At 56.7% G+C, this 16,835-nt stretch overlaps 1 protein-coding gene across 2 annotated transcripts in view; it reads right to left on the reverse strand.

Annotated features, from left to right (window-relative positions):
• SLC38A8 (solute carrier family 38 member 8) overlaps positions 1 to 16,835 on the reverse strand; it is a 28,237-nt gene that overhangs the window by 10,007 nt on the left and 1,395 nt on the right. For both annotated transcript variants that reach the window (XM_046680374.1, XM_046680373.1), the window contains exons 2-8: positions 14,005 to 14,092; positions 12,905 to 12,994; positions 12,358 to 12,548; positions 8,596 to 8,794; positions 5,024 to 5,165; positions 4,223 to 4,324; positions 1,480 to 1,537 (exon numbers count right to left, since the gene is read on the reverse strand). In XM_046680374.1, coding sequence (XP_046536330.1) covers positions 1,480 to 1,537; positions 4,223 to 4,324; positions 5,024 to 5,165; positions 8,596 to 8,794; positions 12,358 to 12,548; positions 12,905 to 12,994; positions 14,005 to 14,044 — 822 coding nt within the window. In that variant the 5' untranslated portion in view covers positions 14,045 to 14,092. The remainder of the gene's footprint in view (positions 1 to 1,479; positions 1,538 to 4,222; positions 4,325 to 5,023; positions 5,166 to 8,595; positions 8,795 to 12,357; positions 12,549 to 12,904; positions 12,995 to 14,004; positions 14,093 to 16,835) is intronic.

The raw sequence follows: 16,835 nt of genomic DNA on the forward strand, positions 1-16,835 counted from the left end.
CATCACCTCTGGTCTGAGCGGCAACCAGTCCTCAGCCCCGCTCCCACCCCCGCAACTCACATCTTTTCCCAACTCCCCATCACCGCATCCCGTGTCCCTGGAAACCGCAGCCCGGCCTCGGTTGCTAGGAGAACTGGATGAGGGAGCCGAGGCAAAGGTGAGGGGGCACCCCCTCGTAAGCGTCTCGAAAGCAGCCCCCCGACAGCGCGAGCCTGCCGCACCATATGGCGCTCAGGCATGGGAGGGAGCGATGGGTAAACTACACCCAGACAAACAGCTGACAGCAAAACCATTGCTTTAGATCTTTCAAAATATTGGATATGCAGGAGGAAATGTGAGAAACTCCTAGAAGCGGCTTGCTGAGGCCCAGAAGCGATACATTGACTCATTTATGAGGATGAGAAATGGAAATGTCTCAGGATGTTTTTTCAAAACTGGATCTCAAAGAAAATGTGAGATGAAGAACGGAAACGGGCTAGTGGATGGATAAGGGAAGGGAAAATTAAGAGTAGGAAGCTGAGATACTGTGGTCGGTCCTGAACCACCTTCCCTTGCGAACCTGATTTTGACTCGGGGCCATTTTGGTGGTGGTGTGGTGAGGAGGTGGTTGATCTTAGGAGATAGGCAAATCTTTCCCAAAATAAACAAAGAAAGGATGGAGTCAGCTGCCACCTGCTCGGAGACTGGAAAACCCCAAGAGGGACAAAAAGGCAGGGGACAGAGCGGTGCCCCCAGAGCCCCCCTCTGGCCCCACGGGGAGCGCCCCTTGCAGCTCACCCACCGGGCCGGGACCCTCTGCCCTCCGTGGCTCGCCTGTGCCGTCCTCTCTAGCTGGAACGCCCTCCCCTTCCCCTGGCCACCCCCACACATTCTTTAAGATTCCTTTCAGGTGTCAGAGCCTGAAAAGGGGGTTCTCTGAGTCTGCCCCATCCAGGGCTAGAGCAGAGGCCCACACACAGAACCTGCCCTCCCTCCGTGACACCCTATCAGCAATTCAGCAATTCTGCATATTCTGCCCCGTACCCGCCACCATGCAGCCGCCTGCACTCGCCCCAGCCCTCCCAGCCTGCAAGCCTCCGGAGGCAGGATCTTTCCTCTCCAAGGCCCCGGGGGCAGAAGCCACCTGCTAAAGGCACTCTGCGTAAGCAGGTGGCTCTAGGTTTCCAGTGACGGCGACAGTCCTGCAAGGATTTTGCAGAGGAAAGGACAAGTCCTGGATCCCCACACTCTACCCCAGACCCCACAAATGTGCTGCTGCTGTTGGTGGTCAGTGGGGGCCGGGTTCCCAAGCTCAGGGGCAATTCCTCCCTCACTGAGCCCGGACGCCAACCCACAGGCACGGTCTCCAGAAGAAAGCCCGTCTCATCCTAGAATGAGTCTTCACCATCTCTCCTGACGGGGAGGCCACACGCTCCCAAGGGAGCAGGGAGTCACCACAGCCTGCAGAGGCCACACTCTTCTATACAGACGCTAAATTACCTGAAATCCGAAGCAGATGGTGGGGAAGACACTAAATACGGAGGTCCAAGAGGAAGGGCTGTAAATAGACGAGAACAGATGTTTATTACAAAAGGTTAAACTCAAAACAACCTTCAGCTTGAAGATGAGTTTTAAACAAGATCAGCAAGATGTAACTAAGCACGAGTGTGAGACGTATTTTTAATTACCACATCTCCTACCAGGTCTGGGGGGATGGAAGAGGATGCACGTTAAATGCTGCTCTTTCTAAATACATCTGTGCTGACATTGGCAACCTGACCTTCTCCACGCAGGCAGCACTTGGGCAGGGCACGGCTAAAAGGAACTTCTAACCTCCCTCTGGTGCTGCCCGTTCCCCAAGAGGCTAGGAGCTGGGAACACAGGCAGCATCCATCCAAACAGGTCCCCCATGGTGCAAGGATGGTTTGACCTGCATCCAAGCTGCCTAAGAGGACTGAGGTGTGCACGGGGCAGAATCTTCAGGTCAATCCCTCTCAGTGGTCCCCACCTGGTGGCCCTCAACTTCCTTTGATGAGCAGTGACAGGTGCCAGCCTTTGGGGACAGATAGTGGAGTGGGGCATAAAGAGCCCCTGCTGTAGAATCAGGGTTTCCTGGTTGTGGCAGAATAATGGCCCCCTAAGAGGTCCATGTCCTAATTCTGGGAAATCTGAATATGTTACTTTACATGACAAAAAGGACTCTGCAGATGCGATCTAGGACTTTGAGACGGGGAGAATGTCCTAGATTACCTGGGCCCAATCTATCCCACGAATGCTTGAAATCAGAGGACCTTTCCTGGCCGTGATCAGAGGGAGCCGTGACTATGGAAGCTGGGTCAGAGACATGGGACATCGCTGGCTTTGGAGAGGGCGGAAGGGGCCACAAGCTGAGGAATGCAGGTGCCTCTAGAAGCTGGAAAAGGCAAGGAAATGGATTCTTGCCTGGAGCTTCCAAAAGGAACCCAGCCCTACTGACCCCTTGATTTTAGCCCAGTGGGCTTCAGGTTGGACTTCTGACCTCCTGAACTGCAAGATAACAAATCTGTGTTGTTTTAAGCCACCACGTTGGCGGTAATTTGCCACAGCAGCCATATAGGATACTAACACAGTGGTGTCTCCCACTCTGTGTGGGGTTCTGGCCGACTCTAACTCTGGATGCTGCTCACGGGGGCTCGTAGCCAAGCTCCGCCATCCCTGACTTTCCTCAACGGCACTGCCAGCTGACAGCCTGGCTTCCTATCGCAGCCAGAAGCAAAGTGCCCACGTTTCCACTGCTCTGTCTGCCTGCCAGCATCCTCTGGGCCCACGGGAGATGTCCCCTCCTGTTCCTAGGAATGAGACCATCCGTGCTTCGGCCTCAGGCCACGCCTCCAGAGAGCAGGACCCTCCCCTCCCACCGACTCAAGGCCGCAGATCAGCAGTGGATGTGGTCCTCTCCTCACTGGCTTTCCTTCCCTATGGGATGACTCCGTCAGCATAAACGTGTGCTGTGGCCTCTGTCCCCGCGTAGCTCCTGTCCGTGCCTGTCCTGCCCTCCTCAGAAGAACTCTCGCATTTCCTCTCCTCTCCTCTCTCCTGAACCCGATCCCCCCGGGGCCTCTGCCCCTCTCCCACCCCGACCAGCGGCCTCCACAGCCAGGTCCAACACCCGGACTCTGCTCCTCAAGACCCAGGAGCAGCATTTGGTGGTGATCACACAAGCTTCTTGAAGTTTTGTTCACCGACTTCTGAGACCCACCTTCTGTCATCCTCTATCCTGGGTGGAACAGTGTCCCTCAAAATCTACCTCCACTGGGAGCCTCAGAATGAAGCCTTATCTGGAAACAGGGTCTTTGTGGACATAATAAGTTAAATTAAGATGAGGTTGCACTGGAGTGGGTTGGGGGCTAATTCACTGACTGGTGTCTTTATAGGAAGAGAAAGCCGACACGCAGGGAGAAGCCCATGTGACAACGGAGGCAGCGGCTGGAGTGAGGTGTCTACATGCCAAGGAATGCCAACGATTGCTGGCAACCACCGGAAGCGGGAAGAGGCAGGAAGGACCCTCGCCTGGAGCCTTCAGAGGGAGCACCGCCCTGCCAACACCTCGATCTGGGACTTCTGGTTTCCAGAACTAAGAGATTAAGAATTTCAGGATGGCAGCAGCAGGGCATTAAACCGAGGGAGGGGCCCTTCTGGGCACAGGGCCCTGGTGGCTGCACAGGTCACATGTGCACAGAGCTGGCCCTGCCACCAGCAGATCCGACTCAAGCCTCTGCTGTGCTAAAAACCCTGCGGTGGCTTCTCAGCAAAACCATAGTCCTCACCACATCTCCGTGTCCGCACGGGGCACCCCCATCCCCACCCAACTCTGGCCTGGCTCAGGCTGGTCCGGCCACACTGGCCTCCGCGCATCCCTGTTCCCTACACCCAGGCACCTGCACCTTGCTGGCCAGCTCTGCTGCCTCCACCTGTGGAGGACACATCTGCAACAGCCTAGGAGCCCCAGGCCGCTGTGGCGTCTAGTGTTTTCATGTCCCTTGGGCTGTCCCTGGTCCTTGCTAGCAATAGCCGTGTTCGTCCTGAAGGTCGCAAGGGGCCTTCGCTGGGCTCCACTGCATCAGAGACGGGAGGACTTCATGGGGGGTGGGGGTGGAGGTGGGGAGCTCTGTGCAAACCACAGAGAGGAGGAGAAGCTCCCTCCTCCAAGGACCCCTGTGAGGCCCGCCCAGGAAGCCACGCAAAGCCATCCCCTCAGACTCACCTCTGTGCAGGTCGGGGCTCACGAGTGAGGCCCTGGGGCCAGAGGTAGTACTGCACCACGATGACCAGGGCCAGGTAGCAGGCGGCCAGGGTGCCTAGGATGCTAACACAGACGGTGCACAGCGTCAGGGGGCCTCCGCGGCGAGTGACCGCAGACACACGGGGACACCAGCCCCACCAGGGAGGGCCTGGAGCCACACAGAGTGGGGTCTGAGTGGCAGCTCTGCCCACACCAGCGAGGTGTAGGGCAAAGTTGTCACCGCTCTGAGCCTCCATGTCTTTATCTGTACGAGAGGGACAGTGGGAAGACCATTTCGAGCAGGGCCGTCCTCCGGCCCAGAGGTCAGCTTTGTTGCATTCCTGCCAACTGTTTCTCTGTTCCATTTCCAAGATGAGAAGTCTACTGTTGTTCACGACACAACAGGGAAAGGCATGTGGCAAACTTGTATGAATACGTTGCCAGACTTTATTTTTGCAAAAGCACACCTGAAGCCTTAGACCATAAAATGAAGAGGTCTGTGTGCGTCTGTGCCTCTCTCTCCGTGTCTGTGTGCACACGTGTGTGCATAAAAAGTCTGCGATAAATAACAGAGTCAGCAGCAGGCATGTCATCACGGGCGCTTTTCTTTTTGATCTATATTTTCTATCACACATACGGATTGCTCGTGTAATTTTTCATTTTCTCCCCCTTCTCCAAAGGGGAAGAGCAGTGCTGGCAGCTCCCCCATCCCAGGCAGACAGAAGTCCCAACGCAGACGTGGCGCGGGTGGGGACCCTGCCAGGCAGCACGTGCGGCCCGTACCTTGTGTATTTCTGGAACCCGATCTCCCGCGGCGCGGACAGCGGCAGGATGACCAGCACAGACAGCAGGGTCAGGGTGAAGCGCTGGTCCACGTACCAGGGCTGCGGGGCGGGCGGAGCGCCGGGCAGGAGGAAGTCACACACTGGCGGGAAGGGGGCAAAGGAACGGCCGTGAGCCCTGCACGGCCTCACCCAGTGGTCACAGCCTCGGCCACGGTCCCTGGCTCTCAGGCCCTGGGTGGGGTTCACCATGGGCATTAAGTCAGCCTCGTGACCCTGAAAGGATGGGATGACAAGTGTGATGGGGATGCTGTCACGTGCCACCCTGGAGGAAGGAGTCCCACCGCACAAACTCATTCAATAGACGTGTACAGAGCTCCTTCTGCCAGCGGGGCACAGCTCCGAGGGCTGGAACCCAGCGACGAGCAGAGACAAACGGCCCGCCCCCCAGCCCAGGCCCCTAGGCTCTTGTAAAGGATCCTTTCTGTTTCTGCTCAGGGGCTCACGGGGCGTTTGGGGTCGGGCCAGCGCCTGGCGTGGATTTTTGGTGCTGGGGAGAGGCGAGCTACTCTGCACCTGGGCCGCCGTCCTCTGTGGCAGCTGCACAATACATTTCCCCCCAACAGTGGCCTAGAGCAACCGCTATATTATTGCCACAAACTGCAGGTGAAGAAGTAGGGTAGGGCGGAGCTGGCCACTTCTCTCCACAGGGGAGCGGCTGTGGTCACTTGCGGGCATTTGGCTGGCGGGAGAGCCAGTCTGGAGGGTCCTCAACGGCTCCACCCACACCAGGCTCCTGGTGGGGACAACTGGGCTCAGTTGAGCCCTCCCTGCAGTCTCGGGGTCTCTCCGCAGGCTAGTCCATGGCAGCCAGGGACTCCTGGAGACCAAGGTGGAAGCTGCCTGTCCTCTAAAAGACATGGCCTGGAACTGGCACGGTGTCACATCTGCCAAACTCTGCTGGGTCAGCCATCACAGAGCTCACGTTGATTCAAGGGGAGGGAACACAGACCCCATCAACCTCTCAGTGGAAGGAACAGCAAAGAACGTGAGATCATTTTTATTCCGCGACAGTAAGATGGAGAATTTGGAGTTGATATAAGAGGTAAGACAGGGGCTGGCCCCGTGGCCGAGTGGTTAAGTTCGCGCGCTCCCCTGCAGGCGGCCCAGTGTTTCGTTGGTTCGAATCCTGGGCGCGGACATGACACTGCTCATCAAACCACACTGAGGCAGCGTCCCACATGCCACAACTAGAAGGACCCACAACGAAGAATATGCAACTATGTACTGGGGGTCTTTGGGGAGATAAAGGAAAAATAAAATCTTTAAAAAAAAAAAAAAAAGAGGTAAGACAGATGGAGGAGGGGAGAGCAAAGGAGAGACAGCAAGACAGCTTGAGGCTGGAAGCACGTGGGGTGAGGGGTTTCCCACGGCCCCGCCAGGGGTGGGAGGTGCTGAGAGCGGGGTCTTGGTCCACGTTGGGGGGCTGGCACTGTGGTAACCTAACTCCTCTTTGTTCTCACCAAATACTCAATGAAGCCAGCCATGCAAGAAACACATGCTTTATGAGAATGGCTTGTTTCTACTGAAATGACGCAAGGGAAGAGTTGCACATTGAGGGTGTTGTACACAGGCACCCAGGTGGGAGGGTGAAGCAGACGTTCTGGGCCAGAGATGCCAAGAGAACGCATGCACCCCAAGGTGCACAGAGATCTCCATGAGTGCCAGGCCCCATGCAGCATGGGATGGGCTGCAAGCCCTGCTTACCCATCTGGATCTCCTGCAGCAGGAAACCCCAGCTCTGACATCACAGCTACATCCGCTCCTTCCTGAACCCGCACTTTCTAGAACATTCCTTGATACTCAGCACCAGTCACTTATAGTCAAGTCATTTGTACCCAACAAATGCAAGGACACCCCTAAGCACCCAGACTCTATCTAACCCTCCTCCTGAGCTTGGACTTGCCTACAGAAAGACACATCCCCAAATACCTAACCAGACACACAAACAATGCTCTCTCCACCCTAGTCCATCCACTCCGAGCCGGGTGGCCTGTACCCTAACCAATGTTCTGATCACTCCAGGCACTCAACTACTGAGCCTGCACACAGCCTCAGAATCCTTCTCAACACAGCAACACTACCAAATGACCAGAGTGGAAACGTGACATGACCTCTGCTTGCCACTGGCTGGCAGGGTGTTTTTCACCCATTTACCCACCGGGAGATTCAGATTTACCAACCTTGATGCTTTTGGGAATAAGAGTGCTTCCCAAGATGTAGAAACCTTTTATGTCAATATCCCAACACCAGGGGACTTTTCATTCATGGTTCAAGAGACAGAGAGAACAAACAAAAGGATAGCAAGATGGTAGATGGAAATCCAACCGTACCAATAATGACATCCCAGTTAGACGTCTAAACATTCCAATTAAAAGTCTGAGATTGTCAAGATGGTAAAAAAGCAAGACCTGACCATATGCTGTGTACAAGAAATGCATTTTGAAATCCCAAGCCGCACTTGGGTTCAGAGTAAAAGAGTGGAAAGAGGAATATTGCACAAACACTCATCGTAAGGAAGCTGAGTGGCTGGACTCACAGCAGAGAAGGTCGATTGCATGACAAAGTATCAGCAGAGACAGAAAGCGGCGTCTCACAACAATCAGAGGGTGATTCACAGAGGCGTGTGCCTAACAACAGAGCTTCAAAAACCATGAGGCAAAATGGACAGAATTAACAGGCAAAATAGACAAGTCTGCAATCATAGTTGGAGATTTTAACATCCCCTCTCTCAGAAACTGATAGAAAAACGAGACCAAAAAAAAAAAAGAAAAATCGGTAAGGCTGTGGAAGATCTGATCAAAGCTGTGGACCACCATGACCTGATGGAGAGTTCTGGAACACTGCGCCCAACAACTGCAGAATATACATCCTTTACAAGCACGTGGAATGCTCACCAAGACAGACCATGTGGCGGCCGTGGAGTGAGTCTCAAAGGCCCAAAGATTGACATCACACTGACTATGAAATCTGATCATGATGCAATTAAGGTAGAAACCAAAAGGGTGTCTACAAAACTCCCAAATAATTGGAAATTAAACTGCACAATTCTAAACATCCATGAGTCAAAGAAGAAATGACAGCAAATGTTTTGAATGGAACAAAAATGAAAATAGAACATATGAAAACTGGTCGGATGCAGCTAAAGTAGTGCTTAGAGGGAAATTGTTAGTTGGGGGACAAGAGGCCACAGGTGCATGGGGCTGAGTCTCTGATGCCCCCAGATTGCAGGCTTTATTGGTTCTCTCTCCGTAGGGGCGTCTTTGAGGGTGGCTCCATTCCCCATCTGTAAAAGGGGTTGACCCCACTAGGCATCCCAGCCTCAGCCCCCTTCTCTCTCTCTGACTCTCAGTATGCTGGTAATGACTAATCCAAGACTCCCTTCCCCATGGTGTTAGGAGCTCGTGGGTGGCCTCAGTCTCAGCTGTCCTGCCCGGGCCCAGCCCAGAGTCCATGTCCTGCTCATCAGCCAGGAGCCCCAGGGGTCATAAGGGGCTCTGCGCAGCTACTTACACTTCTCCAGCTGGTCCCCGATCACCCTGAGGAAGGCCACGGAGATCATGAGCAGGTTGACCATGAAGCAGGCCTCGCACAGCTTCCCCATGGCGGGGCCACACAGCCCTCCAACCACGCCCTGGTAGGTGGTCTGGCCGCTGGTGGAGGCTGCATAGCCCAGGATGACCAGCCCGCTGATCAGGAAGACCAAGGAAACCTGTGGAGCAGCACCATGGGGCCAGGGACGCCCACAGCCCGCCGCCCGAGCCAGCCACCCCTCGGGCCTCTGAGACCACTCTCCAGGGCCTCTCACCTGCAGAGGCCACGGCTGCCTACAGCCTGGGGGCCTCTAGCTGACCTGCCATTAGCCCCTCCCCTGCCCTGAAACCAGAGCTGCAGAGCAGGTGCATCCTGGAGGCCTCGCTGGCTGGAAGTCTCTGAGTCTGGGGTTCACACCATTCTGCCCCAGTGGGACAAATGAGGCATCAGAAACCCAGAAGAAACCACTGACCCAATATTTTTCCACTTTTATGTATTTTCTTATCTTGCTTCTTCTGCTCACTGTAACATTTGTGTGATCGGCGCACCAGGAGTTTATCCTGTTTTGGCTGGGTGCTCTTCCATTGTGTGGCTACCACCACAATCGGTGCATCCATTCCCCTGTTGACAGACATCTGGGCTGTTCTCAGTTTTTGGCTACTACAAATAAAGTGCCAAGCATTCTAGAGCAAGTCACTTTGAGGACGTGCGTTTCATTGTCCTGGACACACACCTAGGATGGAAGTGCTGGGGTGTAAGGCAGACGTGTGTTTGACTCTATCAGAAATCGCCACACTGCTCTCTAAAGGGTCTGTGCCACCGGGCACTCCCCCATCCATGCAGTGAGCCCCGCTTCTCCACACAGTTAAATGTTTCTGAGCCTCTCCAGGACTGATGGCTACCTGTCCGCAAGCTAGGCTTGGTCTCCAGGCCGAACTCCCCTCCCGCGTTCCTGTGGAGGAGAACAGTGCATGCTGGGAGACGCTCAGCCAGGAAGCCTGGGGCAGGCTGGGGCGGCGCTCTTCAGACGCTGTTCATGCCCCTGGACGAGCAGACTCGCTCTGTCTTACTCCAGAAGCCAGAACTAGAGCTGCCAAGAGGAGCATCTCACTGAACCACGTAAGAGGAATTTGAAAGCTCCGAGTCAGAAGGAACACCACGTTCCCTCGGGCCATCCGACCTTTGCCCATGCCGGTTCCTCTGCCTGGAACGCCTCCCCCTCCACACCCCCTTCTTCCGGGGAACTCCTGCTCTTCTCCCCCTCCTCTTCCAGGTCACTTCCTGCAGAAAGCCTCCCCTGACACCTCACCCCCGAGGTGGGCTGCACCCTCTGTCTCAGGCTGATAGAATCGTGCCTTCGTGGGGACACCTGTGCCTGCGGAGGGTTGAACGGTGGACCCCCAGGAGCTATGTCCACATCCTGACCTCCAGAACTCGTGAAAGTGACTTACTGGGAACGGTCTTTGCAGATGCAAATAGCAGAGATGTAATTAAATGAAAAAGGGTCTTTGCAGGTGCAATTAAGGACCTTGAGATGAGGTCATCCCGGATTATCTAAGTGAGCCCTAAATCCAATGACAAGTGGCCTTAAGGACACAGCGGAGGAGAAGGCTGTGTGACCATGGGGCAGAGATGGAGGGACGTGGCCACAAGCCCGGGGACGCCTGGAGCCCCCAGGAGCTGGGAGAGGCAGGAAGGACCCCCGCCATGCCTCCAAGAGGGAGCACGGCCCTGTGACACCTGGGTTTCGGACTTCGGTGTCTAGCACCATGGGAGGGTAAGCTGCTGCTGTTTTACGCTGCCCAGGTTGTGGTCGGTTGGTCCAGCAGCCCCAGGACTCACACTTACGACTGTATACATATATGGGGCTCCAACGGCTCTCTCACTCGCCAGACTCTAAGCTCCATGAAGACCGGGATTGTGTCTTTCTTTGCTTATCATTTAGCCCTCGGACAAGTGCCTGGCACACAGCAGGCTCTTAGGCAATACTCGTGGACCAAAGGAAGGGCAGGGCGTGGGGTCAGAGGACCAGGGGCCCGTGTGCCTGAAGCACCCTGAGCCTCCGAGCTAAAGGGTCATGGAGACCTACAGCCCCACACCACCGCCCTCCCAGTGGTGGGAATGTTTCCATGCTCCCCTGCCCGCGTCGGGGCCCTGTAAAGGGGGCAGGGGCAGAGAGGAGAGGAGAGGCAGGAGGAGGGGGTTGCCGATTACTAGTCTGACCCCTTCCTTTGTCGGGGGTTTCCATTTATTCATGTTCGGGCGCCCTCAAGGCAGGGGTCTTTGGACTACCCCACACAAAGCGCAAGCCACGCCAGCAGCATCTCAGGCCCACCCAGACCTCCTGAATCAGCTTCTGCCTTTCTGCAAGGCACCCAGGAGATGCTGCACAAAGTCTGAGGAGCGGGGATCCATCTCTGCCTCAGGGCCTGCCTGCTATCATTGGCCTGACCACAATACGCCTCCCCACCACACACCCGCTGTACCATTAACCCTTTGTGGCTGGAGATGGAGCGTCTCCCTCACTGTCTGGAAGGGCAGCCTTTCTGCTGCACGAGTCCAAACAGCTAGGTTGCCCCTCACATGTACCTAGACAAGTTCTCCTGTTTCTTTCTTTCTTTTTTAAAGATTTTCTTTTTCCTTCTTCTCCCCAAAGCCCCCCGGTACATAGCTGTATATTTCAGTTGTGGGTCCTTCTCGTTGGGGCATGTGGGATGCCGCCTCAGTGTGGCCTGATGAGCAGTGCCAGGTCTGTGCAAGTTCTCCCATTTCTGCTGGGGCTCCGCTCAGTGTCACCTCCTCAGAGAGGCCTTCTCTGACCACCCCGTGTCATGTTGTCCCGCCTTTCTGTCACATGACCCTCCTAGCACTACCCACCACAGGACTCCTTGTACTTGTCTGCACTCCCCATGAGAAGAGGCTTCCTGAGGACAGAGACCGCACTGTCTCAGCCATCCAACGCCAGAGCCGGCGCCCGGCCAGCACTCCACGGGGCACGGGTTACACCGGACGCTACACAGGACGGGATTCGGCAGTTTCCAAAAGGACACAAAAGGCCCCATGGCCCACAAACAGTTACAACGCGGCCATTAGCAGCTGGCTGCCATAACAAAGCATTTGAGATCATGCCTGTCAAACAGCTTGCCCTACAACGCAGCGGTTCCTAGCAGCTTGAGGGAAAGGAATCTTTGCAAATTAAATGAAGCCCGGCTCCCCAGCGGCTCTGCTCCACTAAGGAGGCTCAGCCCCAGGACTGTCTGGGAAGGGAATTCAGGCTCGACCTGCGGCCAGCAGAAGTGGCTGAACCTGCAACACCGCAACACCGCAGAGGGCCTGGCCCAGCTCGATGTGAGGTGTCACAGCCAGTCCCGCTCCTGATCTCCTCTGCACACAGATTTAAGCTTTAGTTATCGAGCTGTGTCAGCTGGCCAGGCGGTTGCTCAGAGACGGCGCCTTCTCCGCTGAAATGCCAGGCTCCCTGGACCCAGGTGGCCCGTGAACGGCAGGGTTCTGCTGCGCCTCGGCCTCCCCTCGCCTCGCTGTGCCAGACCTCAGCGGCGTAGAGGCTGTCCCCTGCCTGGGCCTACAGTGGCCTTATCTTCTCCCCTCATGAGCTGAGCGGGACAGAAAGTCAAATCCCACACCCATAGTTTCTAAGACAGCAGCTCTGCAGAAGCATTGCCGAGACTCCTGCTGGCTCCTGTCCCAGGAGACCCCCAAAATGCTTCCCCAGGGTCTTACCAGCTCTATCAGGAAGGCGGGGGCCACCCCCCCTGCCTTGTGGAAGGCCCAGGGGAAGTTGAGCAGGCCGGCCCCCAGTGCGGATTTCAGGAGGATGAAGACGGCACCCAGGGAGGACAGACCGGGGCGGGCGGCCGCAGGGATGGGCTTTTCCGAGGGGCCTCTGCTTCCCGGGCTCTGTCCCTCCATGGCTGGAAGCAGCAGGGGGGCGAGAGGGGGAGCAGACTTCGCACTTTCTTATTCGAGAGCTGTGACAGGTCGCTCCCAGTGCAGTCAGAGCCCAGGCATCTGTCTCAATGTCCCCAAGCCACCTACCTCTTCCTGCGCCTCTGCTCCCATTGACCCCCTAACTTCTGGTCCTCACCCATTTCCCCTCAAGAAACGTTGCCCCTCCCCCTCTAGCTTCTACCCCTTTTGTCTTCACCTCCTGCCCTCCCACTCAACCCTAAGGCAGGCTGACCCTCCTCCTCATCCCCTCTCCTCTGACCTCCAACTCCTTCCTGCCCATCACCGCCCTCGGGCACCCTGCCCCAGCCCCCAGTCCTACCGCCGAATCCAGACTTCAAGGCGACAGACAGCCCTCGGCCGTCAGGGACAGGGGTGCTCACTCCAGGTGGTTCAGCTGCATTTTGGGGGCCTGGAGGGGTGGAAGAAAGAAGATTCGAGGTCTGCGAGGGTGAGTAAAGGAATCATGAATTAAGAGAGCCCTAGAGAGTGGGTATCCGGGTCATGTCCCAAGTCCTAGGGGGACAGGGACAAGTGGTCAGGACCACCTGTCCCAAGCACTTGCAGCTTCTGAGACTTCTGGCCTGAGACAGGGAGTCTTAAGACTCTGGGGGCGGGGCTTCCCGGCTGCCACCCGAGGGTTAGCGGAACCTCAGCAGGAGAGATCCAGGGGGCAGCCTGCCCCTGCTCTCACCACAGGGCCGGGGGTCAGTGTCTCCAAGTCCTCCTCCCTCGGATGCCTCTCTGAGGTCCCCAGTCTGAGGGTGGGCACGTGGACAGAGCTTGGAGCTCAGAGTCTGTCACTTGCCAACAGTGTGTGGCCTTGCCGAGCTTAGTTTCCCATCTGCAAAAGGGGGTCTGTACGCCCACCTTGCAGGGGGCTGCAGGGAGTTTAGACGCCTGTGTGCAAAGGCACAGGCAGTCAGCAGGGGCTTCACCGAGATGCTCCCCAAACTACGTGCACACGGGTCGGCTGGGGGTCTTGTTAAAATGCAGATTCCGACTCAGTCCATCTTGGGCCGGGCCGAGAGTCCACATTGCTCACAAGCTCCGGGGAGGCAGGCGCTGCTGGTCCCCGGACCACACTGAGTGGACACCGCCTCCCCGACCTGATACGTTGTCGGCTCAGACGGCAGAGTATCAGAAATGGTCCCATCCCAGAAAATGCAGGCCCATGAAGGTCAGATCTTGAATTCAGAGGTGGGCCTGTTTATTCCCGGCACCCGAGGCTGTGTTAAAACACGGAAGCCACGCCCCAGCCCCATCCCCATTCCCAGCCCCAGCGTTGCTGATTCTGTAGGTCTGGGATGGGTCTGAGAATCTGCATGTCTAACCAGCTCCCAGGTGACGCTGAGGCTGCTGGTCCGAGGACCCCTCTAGAGAACACCTTCAACGACCAGAACCTCCCCCATCAGACCTTACCTGTCGGACACCAGATGGGCCCCAACGGCTTCTTCTCCATGTGGTCTCCATCAGTCTGTCTCCTGACCGTGTCACCTCCTGCAGCAGGCTGCAAGTGGTGTTCAGTAAATGCTTGAGCTGCCGAGTGGCCAGCCTCTCAGCACGGGCCCAGGGGAAAGGGAGCCAGGATTGTGGCTGAGGAGCTCAGAGCTGGCCCACGTCTCGGGCAGTGTTCATGCCGCCACCGCGGCTCACTGTGAGCAGGGCCCTGCCGCAGGTGCCGGGCCTCACAGCCAACTCCAAGGGGTGTCACCATCATCCTCTGCACAGGGCAGGACCTGGGCTCAGGCAGGTGGAGCAAGTGGCTCAAAAACGTTACTGCTGGCAAGTGACAGGGCCCCGAGTGTGTGTCATCTCAAAGTCTGCAATGTCATGCTGCCTCCCCACCCCCACCCTGACTCTGACCCTGCCCTGGACAGGAGCTGCTGAGGGAATGAATGAGGGAGTGAATGAATGAAGACACGGATTCCTGAAAAGCGAGAAAAAGGACAGTGGCATGATTTCCCACATGTGTGAACCTCCCGTCTGCCATAACAAATCGCCACAGACTCGCTGGCTTAAAACAGCAGAAATGTCTTCTCTCCTGGTCTGGAGGCCAGAAGTCCGAAATCCAGGTGTCGCAGGGCCGTGCTCCCTCCGGAGGCTCCAGGGGAGGGTCCTTCCTGCCTCCTCCAGCTCCTGGGGGCTCCAGCTGTTCCTTGGTTTGTGGACATGTCCCTCCAGGCCCCATCATCACACAGCCTCTTCCTGTGTCTGTGTCCTCTCCTTTTCTTAAAAGGACATTGTCATTGGCTTTAGGCCCCCTCAGATAATCCAGGGTATCTCATCTTGAGATCTTTAACTGAATTACACCTGCAAAGACCCTTTTTCCAAATCAGGTCACACGCACAGCCTCCAGAGCACAGGCATATCTTCTAGGTGCCACCATTCAGCACAATACACCCCATGTATCTGGGACCTGATTGTGTTCTCAATCATCTCATCAGACAGTCATTCAGCAAACACTACTGCATGCCGGGCCCTGGGGATTCAGAAGTGAAATAGAAGGTCTGTGCTCTGGAGGAGCGTGCAGACCGTGGACGATGAAGACTAGACAAATAACCCTGGTCCAACGGCAGAGGGAGTGGACCACGAGACTCCAGGGGTCAGGGACATCTGGAGGAGCTCCCTGGGGAAGGTGAGGGGTCTGAGCCCCTTTGGTGAAGGGCAGGGGGATGTGGGGAGAGGCCTCAGGGGGTGGGGCGTTCCTGTGCCAAGACTCAGCCAGAGGGCCGAGCCAGTGCTCCTGGGCAGGCCTCGGGGTCCAGGGGTTCCCCAGGGAGAAACTGAGGTCTGGGCACCTGGGCAAGGCCTTGCTTTCTGCACCAGGGTTTAGCCCCCACCTCTGGACAGAGTGGGGTCATTAAAGCCCTGAGGATGGTGCGGGGCACGTGGGGTAGGGGCGCAGGGCGGCCTGGGTGGGTGGAGGGGCGCAGACTGAGCCCAGGCTCACCGGGTTAGGATCCACATGGCTCTCCCTCTCTCCCCCAGACCCACCCCGGGGGCAGTGAGAAGGAAGACAAGAGCCCTCACCAGCGGCTCAGCTTTGTACTGCTTAATCTCGGCTGGGGGAGCCGGGGGGCACCTCCCTGTCCCCGCCTGGGTCCCTCATTAGCTGCCCATTAACGTGCATGACTTAGAAATTGGCCACTGGGCTGTGAAATTCCACTCAATGGGAAAACCTCTTAATTCTGAGGGGCTTTGATATGCTCTCTGCCGGCCTCCCAGGGCGGGTGACCTTTCCCGAGCTGCGGAGAGGCGCCCCGCGGGGCCCCATCTGTGTGGGCCCGGGGCTGGTGCAGAGGGAAGACAGTGAGCAAGGTGGCACAGCTGTGCCCTGGCGGACGAGGCTGGCAGCAGCTCAGTCCAGCACCCACAAGTGGGAGACATCTCCCATCTGCTACGTCGCCCCACCAGAGCACCTGTCACCAAGGGCTGTTCCCAAGGGTCCCTCCTTCTTCACAGAATGTGGGGCACGAGACAGGTTAGGAACTTCTGGGAGAAAGCCACCTCAGTTGTTCCTCCCGGCCTTTGTGCTTACACCTGTCAGCACATTGTGGGAGACAGATGAGGGCAGGTCTCAGGAGCCAGAGTGCCTGGGATGGAACGGCGACCTCGTCACTCAATGGCTTTGTGATCTGGGCCTCGCTGGGGTCACCTGTGAAACGGGCTCCTAACAGGGCCGTTTGGAGGATTCAGTGAGAACGTGCTCACAGCACGGAAGTGAGCAGTGAGTGTGATTTCGAATCACTATTGTTGTTGAAATAAGTGCACTTCAAATTCCTTTGCCGGTATTTAGGCTTTTACCTCCAGAGCAGCATTCCAAATGCGGCTACACGAGAACACCGCGGGAACTCTGCAAACTACCACTGCTGGACCCGCTCTCCAAGCTTCAGATGAACTTGGTCTGGAGCAGGCCGGGCATCAGGATTTCTAGAAAGCTCCACAAGGGAGGCTACCGTGCCGTGAAGTGGAGAACCTCAGTTCTGAAGGACCCTGTCTTCCTCCCGCGGCCCTGAGCGCACGACCCCCTCCTTTCTCTGCAGCCTTCTGCCTGGGCCTGGCCCACAGAAGGCAGCTTAATAAGTGCCAGGTGGAGCGAACCAGACGCTGAAGGAGTAAAGCCTCAGGTGTTCAGATGCCAGGAGCTCGTGAACTTTTAAGGGCAGCTCCACCTGCAGCAGTTAACCAGGGACCCAGAGTCCTCCTGTGGAAACAACACAGCTCAGGGACAGAAGCCCAGCGTGGTCGGC

Source organism: Equus quagga, chromosome 13 (assembly GCF_021613505.1).
Source record: "Equus quagga isolate Etosha38 chromosome 13, UCLA_HA_Equagga_1.0, whole genome shotgun sequence".
Taxonomy (NCBI): Eukaryota; Metazoa; Chordata; class Mammalia; order Perissodactyla; family Equidae; genus Equus; species Equus quagga.